A 23,324-nucleotide genomic window follows, 5' to 3' on the forward strand; every position below is an offset into this window, starting at 1 on the left:
CCTTTCCCATTACTCTTCAAATCAAAACTCTCTCTTAGAAGCTTGGCTTTGGTTCCAATGTATACCTCCCCTCCCAAGTGTTGAAAGGCTAAATTAGGTGACAGACATGTAGAAAGAAACAAGGGATTTGATTTTGTCTGTCAAAACTCTTGATTACTCAGCATATGGCTCTTTGAAAGCAGCCCATGTGCAAAGGTATATCACTGAGGTTAAGAGTGTGAAGTTTTTGCTGGGTGTGGCAGCACATGGTTGTAATCACAGCTACTCAAGAGACTTTGGCAGGAGAATTGCAAGCTCATGGCAACCTAGCAGGACCATCTAAAAATGAAAAATTAAAAGGACTGGAGATGTGGTAGAGTACCCCAGAGCTCAATCCCCAGTACTCCTCACAAAGGTATGAAAACATGGAGTCATCATGCACCATGGCTCATATCCTGACTGCCACTTTCTAGTTGAGATATTTTTACAGTTAGCTAAATATGTGCCTTGCTTGCCTCATCTTTTGTAAAGCACAAATAATAAGAGTTCCTATATCATACATTCACTGTGATGGTCAAGGAGATATATGTGTAAACAGCTTAGCATAATCATTGTCATTAGCAGCATTGCCACACTATCATCACCAAACCACCCCCAGTTTAACCCTCTAACAGGAAAATAAAATCTTGCAGTCTCTTGCTAAAGAAGAAACCTGTAGTCAGCAAAGAAGGAAAAGAGGAAATGGGAAACCCAGTTGCATTCACTATTTCCTGTTCTCACCCTAACTATATTCTAAAGAGAATCTATGAAGACTATACTTTCAAGGATCATTTCTATAGTTTGTTACCAAGGAGAATGCATGAGAAGAAGACAACCCAAGCCTTATGTCTCTGTCTCTGTTTCCACAGGTACCTGTCGCCTTGGCTGGGCCTATTACTGTGCTGGAGGTGGAGCAGCTGCAGCCATGTTGATTTGCACCTGGCTCTCTTGCTTTGCTGGAAGAAACCCCAAGCCAGTCGTGTTGGTGGAAAGCATCATGAGGAACACCAATTCTTATGCTATGGAGCTTGACAATTGCCTAAAACCTTGAGCTTTGAAAGAAGACTGGTTGGAGAGGGTGGCAAAGGGAAGGGAAGGGAACTCTGAAAAGAAGTACTAAGACTGAGCCAGTTGGCACCCATCTGCCAATAGCATACGCTAGTGTTTGCCTGTTTTTTTTTTAACCCACCTGACATTCATTTTGTTTTTTTCCATAAGCCAGTTGGCCTGTAGCTATTTAAAAAACTCATCTAAAGTAATGATTTTCTCAAATATTAATCCAACCAAGGTATTTTACAGACCCCCAAGTCCCAAAGTTTTCCTTTAAGCAAAATAAGGAGAAGCTCTCCACCTGAAAGGTAATTGCACAATCAAGCAATCCTTCAGAATTCTGTAACTCCTGTCTTCCACTTATCTTAAAGCTTAAAAGCTGAGTAAGAATAGTTGTACAGTGAGGGATCAGGAGATGGACAGTTCATATCACTCCATTTATATGTCCCTTTCCTTGATATTTTTGCCACTGTTAAACATCTCTGGAACAATGCTGCCCAAATTGTTTTGACTTTCTCACATCTATACCTTCTGTATTTTTTCCTTTCTAGTTGTGGGGAAGCTTGGTGGGAAGGCAACTTGCAGTGGTGAAAACATTAATCAATGATGTTTGCATATAGTCTGGGACCCCTCCTGCATATATGCATTAGAATATTCATAGGAATTCATTTTGTGTTCTATTTAAGTGATTGGCATTAAAATATAGTGGCAAGTATTCCCCAATCCCTTATAGATACAGAAATGATGTTCATCAAATGTTCTGAGAAGAGACTAACATTCGTTGGGCATTCAATAAATATGAATTCAGAATAATGATGACAAGGATGTTTCTGCTGGATCCTTATTGAAATTTCTATCAGAGTTCATTATAATTGACTAGGAAATCCGCAGTATCATTTGGCCTCTGTAATCACTCCTAGCATGATACAAGTTTCTCCGCCTATTTCAATGACTGCTCATCAAATGATCTCTCCTCCATCTGGGGTGAGTTAGACATGAAAGAACACAGCCCTGATGTCACCTAGGGCTGATGTATTTTTAGCCCTGGCCTCTATCCCATCTGTGCTCAAGGCTGACTGATGGTGTAGAAGAACTTGGTGTCTCCTGGGGGCAAAATCAGTCTCACCCTCTCCCCCAACCCCAGTTAATTCAGGCCAGCTCTATCATTCCATAACTACAGTTTTAAGGACTGGGGAGGGCCTGTGACTCAAGAGGCCAGCTCATCTGTTTCTATTCTTAATCATTCCAGCTTGATTTGGGTACAGCCCTACCTCAAGGGAGAGGAATGGAAAAACTGGCTTCCTGAGTTATATTCCATCCCCCAAGGAGTCAGCATTCTTATATTGACCTTGTGTAAGTTAGCAAATTCAAATATAGTGTACTCGGGCACAGTTCATTCATTCACTTACTCATGGAGTCAGAAAATATTTCTTGAGAATTTCACTATATGCAAAAGTACAGAGGCTAAAAAGATGAAGACACAGATTCTCACCTTAAAACGTATAGTAGTGAACTAGAAAAGTGGAGAAGGGGAGGGTAAAGAATCACAGGGGGACCACGAAACCAGCTTGAGCATTGGGGGATTCATGAGAAAGATTTCTAGAAAAGACAATACTTAGGATGAGTCTGGGAGATAAATATGGGGAGTTAGTGAGCAAAGGTAAAAAGTGCACTGGACAAGGAGAAGTGTAAGCAAAGGCATGGGGACACTACGAAGATGATGATCAGGTATGAAAGGGGAGGTGACAGAAGCTGAAGCTTAAAAGGGACTCGGTTACCAGATTCTGTAGAACCTTCTACTCCAGGACAAAGAGTATAGATTTTATCCTAAAAGGCCACTCAAAGAGAAGTGATATGATCATGTTTGTGCTTTTCCAAAGACCAGTTTGGCTACAGTGATGAGAATTAAAGAGAATAGGGAGAGACTGGAGATATTTTCATAATCTAGGTGTAAATGGATCAAATTCTGAACTCAGGTATTAACTGTGGGGCTGGAGTAGATGGATGAATTTGAAAGAAAATACAGGCTGAACATCCCTAATATGAAAGTATAAAATCCAAAATGATCCAAAATCTAAAGCTATATCAGTGTCATGTCCATGCTTGGAAGGTTTCAGAACACTTCAGATTTTGGATTTTTGGATAAACGATGTTCAACCTGTAATATCTGCAAATATTGCAAAATCTGAAGGAAAAACAACTTTGAATTCTGAAACATTTTTGGTCTCAAGCATTTTGGATAAGGGATACTCAGCCTACCTGTAGGAAGTTAATTCCACAGGATTTAATATCTAAAGGACAAACACAAATGAGGGCAAGTGAAGATTTTGGGATAACGTCTCTGGTACATGGTACCTTATACCAAGATGGGGAATACAAGAGGAATAGTGCAAAGGAGGAAAGTGGTTATTGAATTCATGTCAAGTACTATCTCCCACATAGAAGTGAACTAAGTAAGGTAAGGCAAGTTGAACATACCTCACTGGAAGGGAAACAACGTGATTGGGTGTATAGCAAGCATCTCCTTTCTCTAAGAAACATGACGAAGAATTGCTGAAATAAATTGGAACTGAGTCAAGATGAATTTTTATATCATAGACACAATAATGCAACTTTGATTTATGAGAGCAGAGTATGTGGTGAATATGTGAAATGTTTGGGAAAGGGCAGATCACTTTCTTTAGATAAGGTAATTTGGCTAGGCGATCTTTCTTCTCAGACCACGGAAGCTTCTGGAATTCTAAGGGAAAGTCATACATCAGACTCCTGGCAAGAAACAGATGGTATATTCAAGGAGTTTAGCTGAGATGAGTTTAATGCAGGAGCCATTTATGGTAGTGTGCTTGGTGAAAAGGGAACCTACCAGTAATGATTAGGCTTAGAAAGACTATGAATAGTTGAACCACTCTGAATGACCCACGCCTTCCAGTCCTGAAGCAAGAGGCTCTGACCAATCACTACATTTTGTGGTGATTTGGGTGTTGTCCCAGCCCAGGAAGTAGAAGGCATGCCTTCAGGTGTAGGCATGTCACCTGTGGGGTTGAGCTACACTCACCTATTCTTTTGTAATCCCTTTGCCCTGTTTGGGATAGAATGTTCCATGGAAGCTTCCTTTGTGTGTACCCTTCTCTTCCTCTGCCTTTGGGTGCAGCCTTCCTAGTTGTCAGTCAATCTGCTGACAGCAGACATCAGAAGGCTAGATTCAATTCCCTGAAACCTGACCCCTTGCCTCATTTGAATGGCTTCTCCCTAATAAAAAAGGTCCAGCACATTCTCTCTCTCTCTCTCTCTCTCTCTCTCTCTCTCTCTCTCTCTCTCTCTCTCTCTCTCCCCTGGACCCTTAAGGTCAGAGGAGCCGTCACAGGACCCAAAGTAAAAGGCATGTCTTTCTCTTGTGTGATTATTTCATGCAGCCCAGTTCACTTGGAGTGACCCTAAGTGTTTTAGTCGTGAGAAACGTGACAAATAGTGGATAAAAAAATGTGGTATAAATGTGCATTGGAATATTACTCAGCCATAAAAAGATTGATTTTATGACATTTGTGGTAAATCGATGTATCTGGAGACTATCATGCTAAATGAACTAAGCCAGTCCCCAAAAGTCAAAGATTGAATGTTCTCTTTAGTATGCAGATGCTGACACAGAATAAGAGGGGAGGGGAAGAATAGAAGTTCATTGAATTGGACAAAGGGGACTGAAGGAAAGGGAAGGGGAATGGGAATAGGAAAGATAGTAGAATGAATTGGATGTAGCTTTCCTATGTTCATATATGTATACATGACCAGTGTAACTCCACATAATGTACAACCACAAGAATGGGATCCTGATTAGAGTAAGTTATACTCCATGTATGTATAATATGTCAAAATACACTCTACTGTTATGTATATCTAAAAAGAATAAAAAAATAAAACTAAAAATTACTATAAAGAGTGGGGAACCATCATCTTCTCTATGATGGCAGGAGAAAAAGGAAGAAACGGTATTACTGAAGCCATCAAGAGCTGTAGCTGTGTGAGAAGGGCTGCCTGATACACGTTATGGCTTTGGGTAGCAAAATATAGTCTCTACCCAAATGCCACACAGTAGTGAAGGAGAGAGAGGAATAAATACTCAAATTTCACTCTTTTCCTTTTTTTCTGATCTTCTGCATGTGTCCACCATTAGCACACCCAGGCAGATGCTAGCTGGCAAAAAGCATTTTGCTACAGTCCATTGAGGTCAGTCTCTTTTAGCACAGAGCTTGGTAGGAAAAGGCAGAGAATGGAGCTTGGGGAGACGAGGGAAAATGGAAAATAACAGCTCAAGTGTTCTTATCCCTCCTTACTACCATTGCCTTAAGAAGGGTTTTCCAAAAAGTATAGCTTTTGATGCCCTCCCTCGCTCAGATACCTAAACACACTAGGAAGCACTTATACTCTAGAGGGAAGACTAAGAAGGAGGGGGCTGATTTGAAAGAACCATTTAAAATGACTGTTACCTCACAGATAGAAGGTAGTTTGAATATTATCTCTTTCATAGGGAAAAGAGACCAGATTTAAAAGGGATTTTTTTTTCCTTGAAGAAACCAAGTCTGCAGGGGCTTATATTCAAAGAGGGACCAAGACCTATGTTCAGTTTGAATTTAAATTCCTCACTGCCTGTGTCTGGTTTCTTTCCTGCCAAGCCTTTTTATGGCATAAATGTCTGGCTAGCCTAGTTTTTTATCCCCTGTGGCCCAGAGCAGACTCTTGGAAGGTAAATATGCTTCTTCTGGCTGCTGCTGTTCAGAGAGGAAGGAGAGCCCATGGGTCAGGTAGAAGGTTGAATGAGTGAAGTGAGGGCCTCAGACACTCTGTCGTTTGTCCCAAGTTTGGCTGGCTGACATGCTCCCCACCTGTGTGTGCAGGCTGGGTGCCTAACCATGGGTCCTTTATAACTCTGGCACCACTTCCATCTTGGAGAAGGAATGATAGGTGGGATGCTATTCATTTGGCCTAACTAAGAGTTGATTGAATATTTCTTGAGAGCTCATTTAGCAGGACACTTCTTTCAGAAAAAAATACTGGAAGGGTAACAACTTCCCAGGTGGCATGACTTTGTATCTAGAAGGTTGACATTTCTATACCTTGGTGGCAAGTGTTAAGTCAGTCAGATCTGTTTTGGGTGATACCCTCTAATGTCTCCCTTGCTATCTTCCTCCAGGTGAATAGCTGCCTACATTCACTTACAACTGCTGGTGACTTCATGGCAGTGGATTCCCACTTTTTGGGAAGATGTGCCCCAAAGAAAAGTAGAAAGTGTCTGGTTTCTGGGAAATGGAGCTCTGAATTTTGTAAGAGTGGGTGTCAATAGGTAGTTTTGGCTAGAAGAGATAAGGGAACAAAGGAAGTTTCTGGAAAGCAGAGGCTTTATAAATTATCAAATAAGCTGCATTAGGAGGGAGGGTAAAGCCACTTCAGAAAAATGTAAGAACACTATATTAGTCAGCTTCTTATCACTATAATGAAATATCTGAGGCAGGCTGTATGTGAAGAGAAGAGGTTCTGGAGTGTCAAGTGTATGGTGCCTGCATTGGCTCAGATCTGGTGAGTGTCCTCTCAGTGTATTACATCACAATAGATGGCAATGGTGGCAGTACATTTGGGAGCAAAGGATTACATCTTGATATGGGAAGCCAGAGAAAGACTCAGGGATTAGGCTCCTAATCAATAAATGAGCCAAGGACATGAACAGACACTTCTCAGAAGAGGATATTCAATCAATCAACAAATATATAAAAAATGTTCTCTAGTAATTACAGAAAGCAAATCAAAACTAACTAAGATACTATCTCACTCCAGTCAGAATGGCAGCTATTATGAAGACAAACAACAATAAGTGTTGGCGAGGATGTGGGGAAAAAGGTACACTCATGCATTGCTGGTGGGACTGCAAATTGGTGCAGCCAATATCTAAAGCAGTATGGAGATTCCTTGGAAAACTGGAAATGGAGCCACCATTTGACCCAGCTATCCCTCTCCTCAGACTATACCCAAAGGACTTAAAAATAGCATACCACAGGGACACAGCCACATCAATGTTTATAGCATCACAATTCATAATAGCTAAACTGTGGAGCCAACCTAGATGTCCTTCAGTAGATGATTGGATTTAAAATATGTGGCATATATACACAATTGAATAGTACTCAGCAATAAAAGAGAATAAAATCATGACATTTACAGGCATATGGATGCAGTTGGAGAAGATAATGCTAAGTGAAGTTAGCCAATCCCGAAAAAACCAAATGCCGAATGTTTTCCCTGATATAAGGTGACTGACTCATAGTGGGGGAAGGAGGGGGAGCATGGGAGGAATAGAGGAACTCTAGATAGGGAAGAGGGGTGGAAAGGGAAGGGAGGGGACAGGGGGTTAGGTTTCTGTAATTACTAGAGAACATTTTTTATATATTTGTTGATTGATTGAATATCCTCTTCTGAGAAGCAAGAATGGTGGAATGTGATGGACATCATTATCTAAAGTACATGTATGAAGACATGAATTGATGTGAACATACTTTATATACAAACAGATATGAAAAATTGTGTTGTATATGTGTCATAAGAATTGTGATGCATTCTGCTGTCATGCATTTAAAAATAAAAGCAATTTAAAAAAATAATAGTGAATCCATTTTATTAAAGATGAAAGGTATCCCACTTGGTGACTTGAGGGGAAAGGTGTGCTATTTCTAGAATTCACAATCTTCAAGCAGACCTAGTAAAGCATTCTTGGTAGACAGAAGGTAAGAACCTTTCATAGAATCATCACAGTCCTATGTCCTTGGCTTAAAAGCATTTTCTGAGCTGGAGGGGGACTGGAGTTGAAGAATATTTAATACTGGCCTCTTCATTAGATATAGAGAGATATATTTTCAGCTTCAATTTCCTTTTTGTCTACTTATGAGATTATGCTCTCCCAGGGTTGATCTCTTCTCTAAATGCATCAAACCCCCACTGATTCCTCAAAGCTAACAGCGAATAAACAGTTTCTATGTGTGCACACAAATGATTTCAATTTTCATTATACAGAGCTGCATATATGCTAGGAGACAGAAGTAGGGGGAGACAAAATGCTTGGTTTTGAGAGCAGCACTTTTTCCCTCTAGTGAAAGGAGGCCTTCAGGGACAGTACTTGGGAGAGGGTCTCATTGAGGCCAGCTGGCATCCATATAGGCAGCACCTGGACCGTTGGCTCCCTTTCAGGTAGTGCCTGTGCTTCCTGAAGAGATGGTGGCAACCAAAGATGGGAAACAAAGTTCAAGAGGAATAAGAAATGGTAAATATGGAAGTAAATATCAGAATCATTCCACAGAAACAATGCTTCTTCCCATTGTGGCCTATTAGACTTCTATTTGGGGTCTAACAGAGTTTCTTTATGAAATATCTCTTTATATCTCAGATGATAGAACATTGTCCTTCGAAGTGACAAGGCAAAGTGAAGACAGTCCCAGCTTTGAAGACAGACAGATCAAGGTTTGAATCCCAGCTCAAACATTTCTTAGCTGTGTGTCCTCAGGAAATTACTCAATTTCTCTGAGTTTACTAAAATTTCTAAGCCAATCTCCTGTCAAAATCTCCAGCAGCTCCAGAAGGTATTCATATATTCAGTGGCCATATTCCTTCTATTTTTCACTGATTACTAGCCTAACTCTAACATAGTGATTTTTAATCCTGCTTCACATTAAACCTGGGCACCTTTCAGAAAATTTGGATGCTTTTGTCCCCCTTTGGTCAGAGTTAGAATCTCTGGAGGCCACTAGGCCATACCATCCCCATATTCAATATTGTTATCATCTGCTGAATGCCTAGTAATCTTTCATTCATTGAGAAAGAAATGGATCACTCTCTTTTTTTTTTAAAGAGAGAGTGAGAGAATTTTTTAATATTTATTTTTTAGTTTTCGGTGGACACAACATCTTTCTTTGTATGTGGTGCTAAGGATCGAACCCGGGCCGCACGCATGCCAGGCGAGCGCGCTACCACTTGAGCCACATCCCCAGCCCATGGATCACTCTCTTCTCTTCTATTATGATCATTCTGAAAACTTAAACACTGATGTGAAACATTCTTCAAACTTTGACTTCCTTACTACTAATGATATTTTTCTTCCACTCAACTTATATTGATTGCTTTCATTTTTGATGTCACAGATAAAAATGATGTCAAGTCTCCCATGCCTTTTCAACACTCTTACTCTTTCAGCTTTTCTTCTTTAAATCCATACTTTGCCTACTCTTTGATCCTATACTCCTTGCCCATTACAGAGTCATATATTTGTAATTGCCCTTTGCATAAATGTTCCTCTTTTTAGCTCTTCACTCACCCTTCCATGTATTCGTTCAACCAAGTCCTAATACAGATAAAATTTAATAATTTGCCTGCTTTGTGTTTGCTCCATGTCCCCAGCCATTGATGAAGAAAAGCAATAACTATCTTTTCCTTGCACCTTTTCTGTTTCCATCTACTCCATTGGTGAGTTCTGCTGACCTCATAGCTTATCTATACCTTGTTATCTATACCTTTGCTACTCTAAGTGTGGGATATGCTCCCAAATTGTCAGCATCTGGTGGGAATTCATTAGAAATTTGGACTCTTGGATCCTACCCCAGAATTACTGAATCTGAATTTGCAGTTTAACAAACCCTCCCTTGGAGTCCTCATGATTAGTTTGCATTAAAGTTTGAGATGCACTGATCTATACCAATGTATCTTGGCTCCAATTGCAAATCAGAATCAGCTGGATGGGCTGGGGTTGTGGCTCAGAGGTAGAGTCCTTGCCTGGCATGGGTGAGAAACTGAGTTCTGTCCTCAGCATCACATAAAGGTAAAATAAAGATATTGTGTCCACCTATAACCAAAAGATAAATGTTTTTAAAAAATCAGCTGGAGAGTTAAATCTCTACTAATTAGAGATTTAACTGGCCTAGACTAAGACTTGGACATGTTTCACTTTTTATGCTACCATGTGGTCTTAAAAATCTATTTATCTATTTATTTATTTGAGACAGGGTTTAACTGTGTTATAGCCTGGGTTAGTCTTAAACTCCTGAGTTCAAGTGATCTTCCCTCTCAGCCTCCCAAGTATTTGGGACTACAAGCGCATACCACCATGCTAAACACCATGGCTATGAATGAAAACCACTGATTAAAATACTGTGTTCATATATGAATACATGACCAGTGAAACTCCACATCATGTACAACCCAAGAATGGGATCCTCATTAGAATAATACTCCATGTATGTATAAAGTCAAAATGCACTCTACTGTCATGTATATCTAAAAAGAACAAATAAAATACTGATAATTCCCAAATTAATATCTCCAATACAAACTTTTCTGAACTCTACACTCATATGTCCAACTACCTACTCCACATCTATACTTGGGTGTTTGTGGGCTTGACAAATGTACATATCCATAACCATGATCCCAAACTTCTTCTAAACCTATTCTTAGAGTTACCCCTCAGTAAATGGCAGGATATTTACTTGGTCTCACTGCCTCCTCCTACACACCTCCCTGGGAGGCTTCTGTTGGGCTCCTGTGCCTCTGATAAATTTCTTTTTTTGGAGGGAGCTGGGAGCTTGGGATCAAATCCAGAGACTTGTACATGCCAAGCATGTAGTCTATCACTGACCTATACCCTAGCCCCTGTTAAATCTCATACATTTGAAATGTTCCAAGGTGAATTGCTCCTCTTCATATACAGAATGTCCCCCAGGGGAGCTCATCTACATGCTGATGAGGCTCTGCTTTAAACAGTCAGTTTTCTCAAATTTAACTTGTGCCAAAGGAAGTTATTAGTTTTCTCTTCCCCTCCTTCAAGTAGTTGCTCTTGCCAAAAGCTGGGAGTAATTTCTGATTCCTTTCATTCCCTTGATTCCTACCTCCAAACCATATGCAAGTCCTATCCTACTTTCAAGATATATTCTTTATCTGCCTGCTTCTCTTATCTCTATTGCTACCACCCTAAGACATTAATGATAAAATAAATTCTTAGGAAACTGGGACTCAAAGGAAACAGTCTATTCTGATAAAGGGTATCTCTCAAGCCTTCAGCAAATATCATATTAAATAATAAACTTTTAGAAGCATTTTAATTTAAATCAGAAAAAAAGGCCAGGGAAAATATTACAGTCTGCAATGGCAACTGAAAACATGAGATACCTAAGACTAAATCTTTCAAAAATGCAGAGGAAGTTCTAAAAATTATTGAAGAATGTGAGAAAAGACCAAAAAGGAGAGATAAATAAGGTTGATGAATACAAAAACTTGATAACTTAAAGCTTCTCAGTTTTCTCTAAATGATTTTATAAATTCAACAGTTCCAACAAATAATCGCTTTTTTTAGAGTTAGCTTTACATGCTAATCTTCACATTTGTATTCAGATATCAAGACATTGTAAAGCTTTACTGATTAACAAGTATGATATTGACACAGACATAAACAAATGGATGAATGGAACAGAATAGAAAATTTAGAAACAGACCTATGATTATAAGGAAAAAAGATACCAGATGAAAATTGCATTATAAACCAGTGAGAGAAGGATAGACAAATCAACAAAAGGTACTAGGAACACACTATCCATTTGGAAAATAAAGTAAAATTATAACCTTATCACAGTCCATTTATAAAAATCTCAATTCCAGATGGATTAATGACCTAAATGTGAAAATGTTCCAAAATTGAAAAGATAATATATTTATCATTTCAGGATAGAAAATAAATTATAAAAAGTCACAAATGCATAGCCTATAAATCAAAGAATGATATGTTTGACTATGTTAAAATTCCAAAGTCTGATTGATTTTTCTGCCCCCCTTGAGTTGGGAGGAGTCATGTGACTACTTCCAGCCAGTAGGTTATGAGCAGCAATGATGTGTGCTGCTTTCAAGATGGAGGATTAGTGATTTCCAATGAGAGCTCTTTCAAAGCTCTCTCTTCTTTCCCACCACGTTAACAGGCAATATTCTGTTGAAGGAGTGAGGCTGAGATGGAGAAGCACTTCCGTCTAGCCAGTGACACATATTTGCTATGGTTTTAAAATCTCAACAATGAACTCTATTATAATCAAAATAAAAGGGCAAGTTTCAGACTGGGAGAAGATATTATTAACAAAGGATTGGTATACAGAATATTTAAAAAACTATAAATCAATAAGGAAAGTATAAACAACTCAATAAAATACAGGCCAAGAATATGATCAATTAATTTACCAAATAGAAAACCTGATAGGATGCTCAATTGCCTACAACTCAGGAAAATACAAATTAAAGCAACAGTAATTCAATACAGTCATACCATTTTATATCCATCAGTTTGATAAAAATGTAAAAGTCAAATTATACCTGGAACACTAGAATAAATGCTTATTGTTATAGTATTTATATTTAATATTTAGCAAAAAATGAAGAATGCAATTTTTTAAAATATGTATAAAAGTTTATATATATATATATATATATATATATAATGTTCTTTGTATATATAATTTGTGTTTGTAGTACAAATAAGAACAACAAGCAGCAAACCCAGGAGAATGGAGAGTGTTTAGTTTTGAAGGAGGGAAATTATAGCTCTAATAGGGAGAAAAGCAACTATCCTCCCTGCTGGTTGGACTTAATTTTTATATTCCCTTTGGAGAAGAATTGGTCAATACCTAGTAAAGTTGAAGATATAGGTATATACTTTCAATCTGATAATTTCATCTCCTTGGATATGCTATGGATAAACTATAATACAACAGCATGAAAAGATGTATACAGTGATGACTGTCAATGTCACTGGTGTCTGGAATAGAAAACATAAAATATGTATCTGTAGGGAAGTACAAAAATAAATTTGATACACTATTCAGTGGAAGTTAAAATGAATAGCTTGGAGCTGCAGGTGTGAATGTATCTAAAAACCATGATGTTGAATAAGTAGTGCAACTTTCAGAATGACTTCAGGGTACACCTTTCACATAGATTTTGAAAACATACAAAATAATCCTATATATTTGCTATAGATTAGATTCAGAAAGTATTAACCCCTTCTCTAATCACCTCTATTGAAGAAATATAATTCCCTGGTCCACTGATGGCTTGGCCATGAGGTTTGCTTTGTCCAATTGAATACGTGTGTAGAACTGAGTGTGAGAGACCTGAGCCAAGGCCTTAAGAGGCAGCATATCTTCAGTTTGTTCTTCTGGGAGCTTCTGACCTCCACAGTGCATATTCACTGAAGCAGTCTCTTCAATCTCAGCCACAGAATGAAAATACATGGAGAAATGTTATTCTAGCTGAAGCATAGACCTGGAACACTAGAATAAATGCTTATTGTTATAGTATCTATATTTAATATTTAGCAAAAAATAAAGAATGCAATTTTTTAAAATATGTATAAAAGTTTATATATATATATATATATATATATATATATATATATCATGTTCTTTGTATATATAATATGTGTTTGTAGTACAAATAAGAACAACAAGGACTGGGGATGTGGCTCAAGCGGTAGCGCACTCGCCTGGCATACGTGAGGCCCGGGTTCGATCCTCAGCACCACATACAAACAAAGATGTTGTGTCCGCCGAGAACTAAAAAATAAATATTAAAAATTCTCTCTCTCCCTCCTCTCACTCTCTCTTTAAAAAAAAAAAAAAGAACAACAAACCGCAAAACCAGGAAAGTGGAGAGTTTTTAGTTTTGAAGGAGGGAAAAAATCCTATTCCTTTTTATTCTATTTTAATTATCTTCACACCCTGTGTTTACTAATTGTTTCCCTCTCCATCCCACTAAAAATATAAATTCTACAGAAGCCAATGAAGTGTTTATTTTGTTGATTGTTATGGCCCAAGTCTAGTGCACTGTCACACTGTAGGCTCTCAGTGAACATGCATTGAAGAATGAGATTGATTACTTGTTTGTAGGTAGGAACAGTGATTAATGGTTTTGCAGAGCTATGCTGAGGATTAATGCAGAGTAGATCAGAGAGCATGAATGCTGTTGACCCTGGCCTTTAGACATTCAATTATGTCAGTCTTTTTTCTTTTTCTATTCTAGATATGAAGTCTTCCTCTTGAGATTTTTTCAAAAAAGTATAGAGCATTTAAAGTGTAAATTCCATTGTTTACTGGCTGTGCAATCTTAATTATTCAATATCTCTGTGTTTCAATCTCCTGATCTGTAGACTGGGACAATGATACCTACCTCATAGGTTGATTGAGAATAGTAAATAATACAATTATATGAAGCATTAATCACAGGGCTTGACACATAGTAAATATTGAATAAATGCTGCCACTACTACTACTACTGCAAAATGGTTGCCTGTGTAGTATAAGTTCAAGAGTATTTGGAATACTGTCTTAGAAAATAGTATTTTCCATACCAGCTTGTCTTTTCCGTATCCAATTTCACAATTATGGAGTTATTTTAGTAATGTCTTGTCTACTCCAGTGGCCTCTTATTAAATTCATTGGAAATGTGTTGCCAATATTTTAGTATGATTAATTTTATGTGTTAAAATTAATTTTTGTTTGCCTCAATTCCTGGACATATGGACACCATGAGGGTTCTGGGCACAGATTTGGGAAGAGAAGAAATGAATTCCAAAGGCAATACTAGGCTATTTGTCCCTTCCGCTTAAGGATGGCTTGGTTGCAGAATTTTTCTTGGTCTCAAGAGGAGTAAACTCTACTTTCTGCTACCTCTGATGTAGGTGAGAGATTTGAAAGCTGTGAAAAGTGCTTTCTGGTAGGAGTTCCAAGTGTTCCACTTTCCTAGGACTATCTCTGTTTTATGACCACTCATCTTTCTCCTTTGATGGCAACCTGTGAAGAGAAACCAAGTTCAAACTCACTATTTAGGTACTATTGGAAAGACTTCTTTCTGTGCCAGAGAATATTATCCTTAGCTCTGTTGCTTATAAGGGTGTATTATTTATTCCACACCTCACTTTAGGGATATGTACTTAGGACTCCTTGAAGCAAACTGGGGAATAATTACAATTCATGTTCAAACATGTACAAAGATTTGTGAAAAATGTTCAAGCCTGCTAGCCCTTAAAATGGCAATATTCTTAACATATACTTTAAATATGAAATTCACTTTGTTTTAATAGTATGTTTAATTTATTCTTAATAAACTTATAGAGTTGTTTAACTTTGACCATAATCCAGTTTTAGAATATTTATGGTTGTCTTCTCAATGTATTACTTGTACCAATACACAGTATTCTTGTTGGAAATCCTAGAAAACATCTAATTTTAGCTGAATAGTTTTGTGAATACAGACCTTTCAACAAAACGGTATAAAGTGAATTTCTATAGAAGAAATGCCATCTTATCATCAAACTTTTCATGACATTAGAAATGCATTTCATGACATACATGGTAGAAATAGGGGAATCATGAAAAAGATTGAATTGGATATTTTCATAAGAAGAGGATTACAATTGGGTTAGTTATAGCTAACTGCCACAAAAAGAAAAAAAACTGATTGAAATTTTACATATCTCAATACAATGAAAGTTTATTTCAACAAGTCCAATGAAGCTTGAAGGGGTTCTCCTCTAAATAGTGACTTGGGGATTCAAACTCCCTCCATTTTGTGATACTACCATCTTCATATATAGATCCTAAGATCACAAGAGGGAAAGAGAAAGGTAGAGGGGCACCAACTCTTAACCTCCTGAGTTGAACACATCACATTCATTGGTCAGAGCTAGCTACATGACCTAATTGTAAGGAGGTTTGGGAAATGCAGGTTAATACCAGATAATTTAGTGAGCACTTCTCAGCTACAATGGTCAAGCCTCTGGTGCTTTATCCTTCTCCTTCTGCCCCTTCCTGAAGCCCGAACAATGGCTCCAACATATTAAAATCTTTTTTGGGGGAGTGAGTATTGGGGATTGAACTCAGGGGCACTCGACCACTTAGCCACATCCTCCAGCCCTATTTTGTAGTTTATTTAGAGACAGGATCTCACTGAGTTGTTTAGTGCCATGCTTTTTGCTGAGGTTGGCTTTGAACTCACAACCCTCCTGTCTTAGCCTCCTGAGGTGCTGGGATTACAGGTGTGCGCCACTGCACCTGGTTTACAATCTTATGATTCCACAATTTTCTCTTCTAGAAATTAGATTTGCTCTTGGTCATTTAAAATGTGCAGTTACTCTTTTGCAAGGAACTATTTAGTGAGCTTCTCCTTGGTATTTATCCAAAACAACTAAAGTCAGAATATTACACTGGCATAAACACATCAATGTTTATAGCAGGACAATTTATAATAACCAAGTTATGCAACCAGTCCAGATGTATATCAGTAGACGAATGGATAATGTGGCACATATACACAGTGGAGTTTTTACTCAACCATAAAGCAGTATGAAATTATGTCATATGCTGGTAAGTGGTGGAACTGGAGAACATCATGCTAACTGAAATAAGACAGACTCAGAAAGTCAAGGGTCTATTGTTTTCTGTCACACGAAGCTAGAGAGAAAAGTAAAACAGGAGTATCTCATGAAAATAGAAGGGAGATTGGTAGAGTAGAGGAAGGGGATTGAGAGGAAGGAGGGATAGGAAAAGGAGCAGTGGATAGAGCTGACCAAACTCTCCTATGTACATATATAAATATACACAATGAATTTCACCTTTATGTACATCCATAATGTACTAATTTAAAAAAAACCACAAATAAGTAGAAGGAAGCTCTATAGAGTAGAGGAATGGGAACTGGGGAGGGAGGGACAAAGGGAAAAATGAAGTCCTGAAGAGAAAATTATACACCATGCATTCATGATTATGTCAAAAGGAACCACACTGTTATGTATAATGATAATACAGTAATAAAAGTATTAAAATAAATAAAAATGTGCAGTTACACCTAGACTGCAATGCCATTATTCACAAAAAGATGACACAAGTGAACATACTTGCCCTTCAGTTTGCAAAATCCTCATCTAAGACTACTCATTTGGTTTATTGTACTGTTTGATTCAATTAATTAATTCAGTGACATTAATTCTTTGTGAAATCAGTATATTCATACCAGTAGATATCCATACACACACACACACACACACACACACACACACACACACACACACACATTTTGCAACAGGAATTGAATCCAAGGACACTTAACTACTGAGCCACATCCTCAGCCCTGTTTTTTGAAATATTTTTTATTAGAAACAAGGTCTCACTGAGTTGCCACAGGGTTTCACTAAGTTGCTGAGGCTGGCTTTGAACTCGCTATCCTTCTGCCTAAGACTTTGGAGTTGCTGGGATTACAGGTGTGCTAGATATCCATATTTTTATGAATCTTTAGTTTTACATTCATTACCTAGCTCAATAACTCACCAATTATTTTGGTCACTATTTGATCAATTTTATGTAGTGTTTGTAATAAGTTTAATGAAGGAGTCTCTTTCCCTGTCCATTAATCTCTGAAATCCTTGCCATATTCAATAATACCTTACAGTAATGTACTTAATGTGAAAGGCCCAGAAATGAAAACTGCCCAAAAGACCAGCGGACATGGGTTCCAACTCTGCCTTTGACACTAATTAATTATGTGATTTTGGTTGAGCCTGTTAACCAATCCAAGTCTCTGCTTCCTTATACAAAACAGAAAAATTACTCCCAGTTAAGATGAGAGGTAAAGTTGGCCTCTAAAGAACATGTCTGTAAGCCTCTATGCCAGGTAACTCTCCCTTTCTGTATTCCAAGGGTTTCTTCTTCTCAGAGGTCTTTGCTCATAGGGTCCTAGTTCTTCTCTCAATTTTTGTGGTGCTTCTTTCCAACAGTGTTTGTGGAAGTGATGACTCATTAGGTCTATAGCATATGCTAGAAATCTGTATTGTAATAAACACCCAAAAGATTTCGGATTATGGGTCAGGTATGGCTGCCAGATTATGTCATGCTATTATTTAGAGAGCATTGACTACACTACTAACCTGAATAAGAATCTCAGTGTTCAAGGTAAAGTCCAATAAATAAAAGTACATGAGCCCTCCCCTTCTCTCTCTGCATGGAATCACTGCCTTGCCTGGACCCTGAATGGAATTGTACTTTCCTCCCCTGGCCAACTCCCTCTGTTCTCTCTTTCATAATTAGTTCCTTTTACTACAGCCTAGTGGATTTCCAGACTTGGATATGTTGGTCAACATGGGGGGAAGAAACTCTTGATGATAAAAAAGTACCTAATAATGTGACTAATAAATATGTAAACATGAATAGTAAACTCAAGAGAATTCTCCTTTCTAATAAGTAAAATATCTTCTTTTCTTTTTTAAATTTTTTTTATTAGTTGCTCAAAACATTACAATAATTTTGACATATCATACATTTCATTCAAATGGGGTACGTAATCTTATTTTTCCACATGTACAGATTGAAGGATCACATTGGTTATACAGCCACCTTTATACATACTGCCACACTAGTGTTTAAATTTAAAATACATGATAGCTATTTTGAATCCAGTTTGTTATAGATTGAGATATAAATCTTACAGGTTTCATTGGTTCATTAAGTTTCCTTATACTAAATGCCACAACCCTGTTTTTGTTCTTTTGCTCCCAAGAATACAAAGTCCCTTTTGTCTAAACTTTGTATACTTCATTTTTACTTTCTAGGTCAGACATGCTCTCATTATTTATACAAAATTCGGACTCAGTAGCATTCCAAGATCCTGAACCAAACTTTGAACTCTTGGCATACAACTTAGGAAAGAGACCTTTCTCATTGTTATGCAAACATTCTTCCAGTTTCTGACACTAAACTTCTCCACAGATCTGTAAGCTATTTCCCAGTTGTGCTCTCTCAGCCATCATAAAGCACATGTCTATGCCATGCTTTGAGGTATGAGTCAGTAGTTGTGTAGAACATTAACTCATTAGCAACACAATTGTCTTTCTTTACTCTAAACTCTTGCCAGATTAGAATGCTTTCAATTAGCAAATTTGGAGAATTTTTGTTTTCATTTGCATTGTCATTGTTTTTACAGTATAGTTGGGAAGCTTAAAGGAGTACATGTAGGTATATACTGTAATAGGTATAAAGCACAACTCAAATATGGGGTAGAGGTATAAGGGAGAGGCATCCCATCTAATTGATCTTTCTCCAGTTGTTTTTTGAAAGAAAAAGGCTAGAACCCTCATGATGTTGAGAGCCACAGCCAAAGGGGCCCCAGCAAACTTCCAGCTGCCGGCTGATGATCCAGCTGCCAGCAAACTTCCAGTTGCCGGCTGATGATTGGCTCACAGTGGCCCCAGCAACATCTAGCTGATTGGCTCCTCTGCGGTGATGTTCATTGGGCTGTTTCCCTGCCCTTCAGACTGCCAGCTGATGATTGGCTCACAGCGGCCCCAGCAACATCTAGCTGATTGGCTCCTCCACGGAGCTGCTCATTGGGTGACTTCTTTGGCTCTGCCCACGCAACCCAGCCAATCGGCCTCAGGAGCAGGAGGATTGTGGGAGGTTGAGAGGCTGGTGTGGGGGAGAGAGGCTGGTGGAAGCCGGTGGTGGCAGTTGGGCTCTGAGGGTTTTTCCCTGGAGCTGTTTTGTTTGGCATTTGTAGTTCTAAAAATAAAGTTAGTTTCTTTTTGACAAGTGGCTCCTGATTTGTGCCAAGCCAGACTTCGGCACATACAACTTAAATTGTATATTACCATCCAATCATAATCATACTAATCTTCTGTCCCTCTTGGATTTTGAAAAAAATGCATAGCTTGTTCTTCTGTAAGTCCTCATCACAATGCATGGATATTAGCCCCTTTTCAACCTCATTCCCAGCTGTATCACTAACTCTAACCTATCCTGCTTTCATGTTTTATCTTGTGTACTATCTTCTCTTTGAATTTTTTATTTAAACTGTCAAATGGGACCATAGTCAGAAACTCGTTTGATTTCTAAATAATGGAAAAATCATGCACATTTAGATAAACAGAAGTATTTTCAAAATCAGCAGCTCAAAGAGATTTGGTGTTTCAGGTAGCTTGTGATATGTAAATGGCAGCCACACACTGTCATGCACTGTTAAACGACACTTTTTACAAAAGCCAACCAAGAAAAATGATGTCCATTCTTTTGGATGACTACAAAGGAGAATTTGTTCTCAAAGTAGTGTTCTACCAGATCTATAATTCAATCACTTCTCTCATTTTAGCTCAGGGAATATACTCATTTCTGAAATGATGGGAGTAGGATTTCTTATATTTCCAGAATCCTTACCAAAAAACGATAGGCTGGGGATAATTCTGACTATTTCTAGCTCCTGGATATGTATTGATTTGCAGACTCTCAGGTCTGCAAGTATGTGCATGGTGACAAGGGAGGGGTAAAGAATGTGTGTGACAATACCAGACCTTAAACTATACTACAGAGCAATAGTAACAAAATGGCATGGTATTGGCACCAAAGTAGACATGTAGACCAATGGTACAGAATAGAAAACATAGAGACAAACCCACATAAATACAGTTATCTCATACTAGACAAAGGCACCAAAAAAACATACATTGGAGAAAAGATAGCCTCTTCAACAAATGGTGCTAGGAAAACTGGAAATACATATGCAGCAAAATACATACACAAAACTCAACTCAAAGTGGATGAAGGACCTAGGAATTGGATCAGAGACCCTATGCTTAATAGAAGAAATAGTAGGCTCAAATCTCCACCATGTTGGATTAGACCCCAACTTCCTTAACAAGACTCCTATAGCACCAGAAATAAAATTAAGAATCAACAAATGGGGTGGATTCAAATTCAAAAGCTTCTTCTCAGCAAAAGAAACAATCAATGAGGTAAGGAGAGGGCCTACATTTTGTGAGCAAATTTTTACCAAATTTTTAACATCAGATAGAGCACTAATCTCCAGGATATATAAACAACTCAAAAAAACTTAACACACACACACCCCCATACACACACACACACACACACACACACACACACACACACACAAAACCAACCCAATCAATAAATGGGCTAAGGAGCTGAATAGACACCTCTCAGAAGAAGAAATATAATTGATCAACAAAGATATAAAAAATGTTCAACATCTCTAGTAATTAGAGAAATTCAAATCAAAATTACTCTAAGATTTCATTTCACACCAGTCAGAATGACAGTTATCAAAAATATAAGCAACAATAAGTGTTGGCGAGGATGTAGGGAAAAAGGCACACTCCAACGTTGCTGATGGGACTACAAATTTGTGCAACCACTATGGAAAGCAGTATGGAGATTCTTAGAAAACTTGGAATGGAACCATTCCATTTGACCTAGCTATCCCACTCCTTAGTCTACACCCTAAAGACTTTAAAACAGCATACTACAGCCACTTCAATGCTTATTACAGCACAATTCATAATAGCTAAACTGTGGAACCAACCTAGAAGCCCTTCAGTAGGTGAATGGATAAAGAAATTGTGGTACATATACACATGAAATATTACACAGCATTAAAAGAGAATAAAATTATGGCATTTGCAGGTAAATGGATGGAGAATATCATGCTAAGCAAAATAAACCAATCTCATAAAACCAGGGGCTGGATGTTTTCTATAAATGGATGCTAATCCACATGGGAGGAGCATGGGATAAATGGAGGAACTTTGGATAGGGCAAAGGGGAGGGGGGAAGGGGAAAAGGGGTTGGAAAGTCAGTGAAATGGGATGGACACCATTAGCCAAGGTACATGTATGACTGCATGAATGGCGTGACTCTACTTCTTGCATAACCAGAGAAGTGAAAACTTCTGCTCCATTTGTGTACAATGCGGTTTCACTATCATGTATAACTGATTAGAATAAATAAGTAAATACATACATACATAAATAGTGTGTGTGAGTACCATAGTTTTTTTTTTTGTTATTTGTGGTATGCAGAATTCTAAATATGCACCCTTTGTCCCTAGCCAAGTTCTACTCCTTAATACAATGAAACATCACTCCTGTGGTTATGTTACATCATAATGGCACAGTTGACTTTTTGAGAGGGAGATTATCCCAGCAGGTCTAATCCAATCACGTGAACCCTTAAAATCTTATTTGTGGCTGGTGGTAGACAGGGAAGACAGAGAAATTCAAAGCTCAAGAAGGGCCTAAAGTGCTGTTATGGGTTTGAATATGGAGACTATGTGAGAAAGAATGCAGGTGGCCTCTGGGAACACAGAGTGTTGCTCTGGCTGATCACCAGCAAGGAAATGGGGATTTCAGACCTGTAACTGCAAGGAACTGAATTTTTTCCACAACTAAACTCCTGAGCTTGGAATCCAGCTGACAACTTGATTTTAACCTTTTAAGACTCTGAACAGAGATTCCAGTCACACCACCCTGCACTTCTGAATTACAAAACTATGAGCTAATAAATAGGTGCTATTTTAAACCACAAGTTTGTAGTAATTTGTTAAGTAGCAATAACAAAACCAAGATATTGCTGTATTTGTCATGTCCTAAAATCACAGAGCTCCTGAAACCATAGATCATTTTATCTCCTTGGAAAAGGCCCACTGTCCCTCATGCAATGTCTTATGTCTTGTATGTATTCCAGATCTGTTAAAAAGATGACCAATATGCTCACTGAGCCAGGTGCAATTGCTCAATGTGCTCATTGGACTTGGAGTGTCATTGAGCTGCTTTTTTGGTTTATAGCTACTTTACAACTGCTTCCCTGCTGGAAGATGAGGGCCACTGAGCTAGAGCATTCAGCTTAGCTTCTCCCTCCTCCCTACAATAGACAGGAAGGGTCCCTCAGGCACACACGAGTTTAACAACCACATCGTGTGGTCTTAAATAAGCCAGGCTGAGTTCCCTCTGGGATCTGGGAGAGATGATATCAGGAATAAAAATAAACCACTAGGCACTTGCTGCCCTCATTCTTGGGCTGATGAGGAGGCAGATGATGAACTTACACTTTTAACATAATCATGAGAGTGGAAAAGGGCTTCCTCCTTTTCCAGTTCCTATCAGGGTCTTTGTCTAGAGGCTGTATTTACAGGGCTTTGCAAAACATGGCTTCCTTTGTGTTCTTAGGAGGGAGGGCATCAGTGGTGGCTGTAAGGTTTGCCCCTCCTTCCCTTCCACCTCCAATCTTCCTTCCTTTCCTCTGCTCCTTATTTCTTATTTTACTTTATTCTTGCTATCAAGCTGCTTAGTTGGGATTGTGAGAGCTCTAGAGCTGCACAGGAAAAAAAAAGACCTCTCAGAGTGAGATAAATGCCCT

The 23,324-nt window shown here is 38.3% G+C and overlaps 1 protein-coding gene across 1 annotated transcript in view; it reads left to right on the forward strand.

The window, feature by feature from the left end:
* Lhfpl1 (LHFPL tetraspan subfamily member 1) overlaps nucleotides 1–1,870 on the forward strand; it is a 41,853-nt gene extending 39,983 nt beyond the window's left edge. Inside the window, exon 3 of the mRNA XM_005323338.4 lies at nucleotides 888–1,870. Within this exon, the coding sequence (XP_005323395.2) occupies nucleotides 888–1,069 (182 nt within the window). The 3' untranslated portion in view covers nucleotides 1,070–1,870. The remainder of the gene's footprint in view (nucleotides 1–887) is intronic.
* Nucleotides 1,871–23,324: the final 21,454 nt, after the last annotated feature.

Source organism: Ictidomys tridecemlineatus, chromosome X (assembly GCF_052094955.1).
Source record: "Ictidomys tridecemlineatus isolate mIctTri1 chromosome X, mIctTri1.hap1, whole genome shotgun sequence".
NCBI classification, from domain to species: domain Eukaryota; kingdom Metazoa; phylum Chordata; class Mammalia; order Rodentia; family Sciuridae; genus Ictidomys; species Ictidomys tridecemlineatus.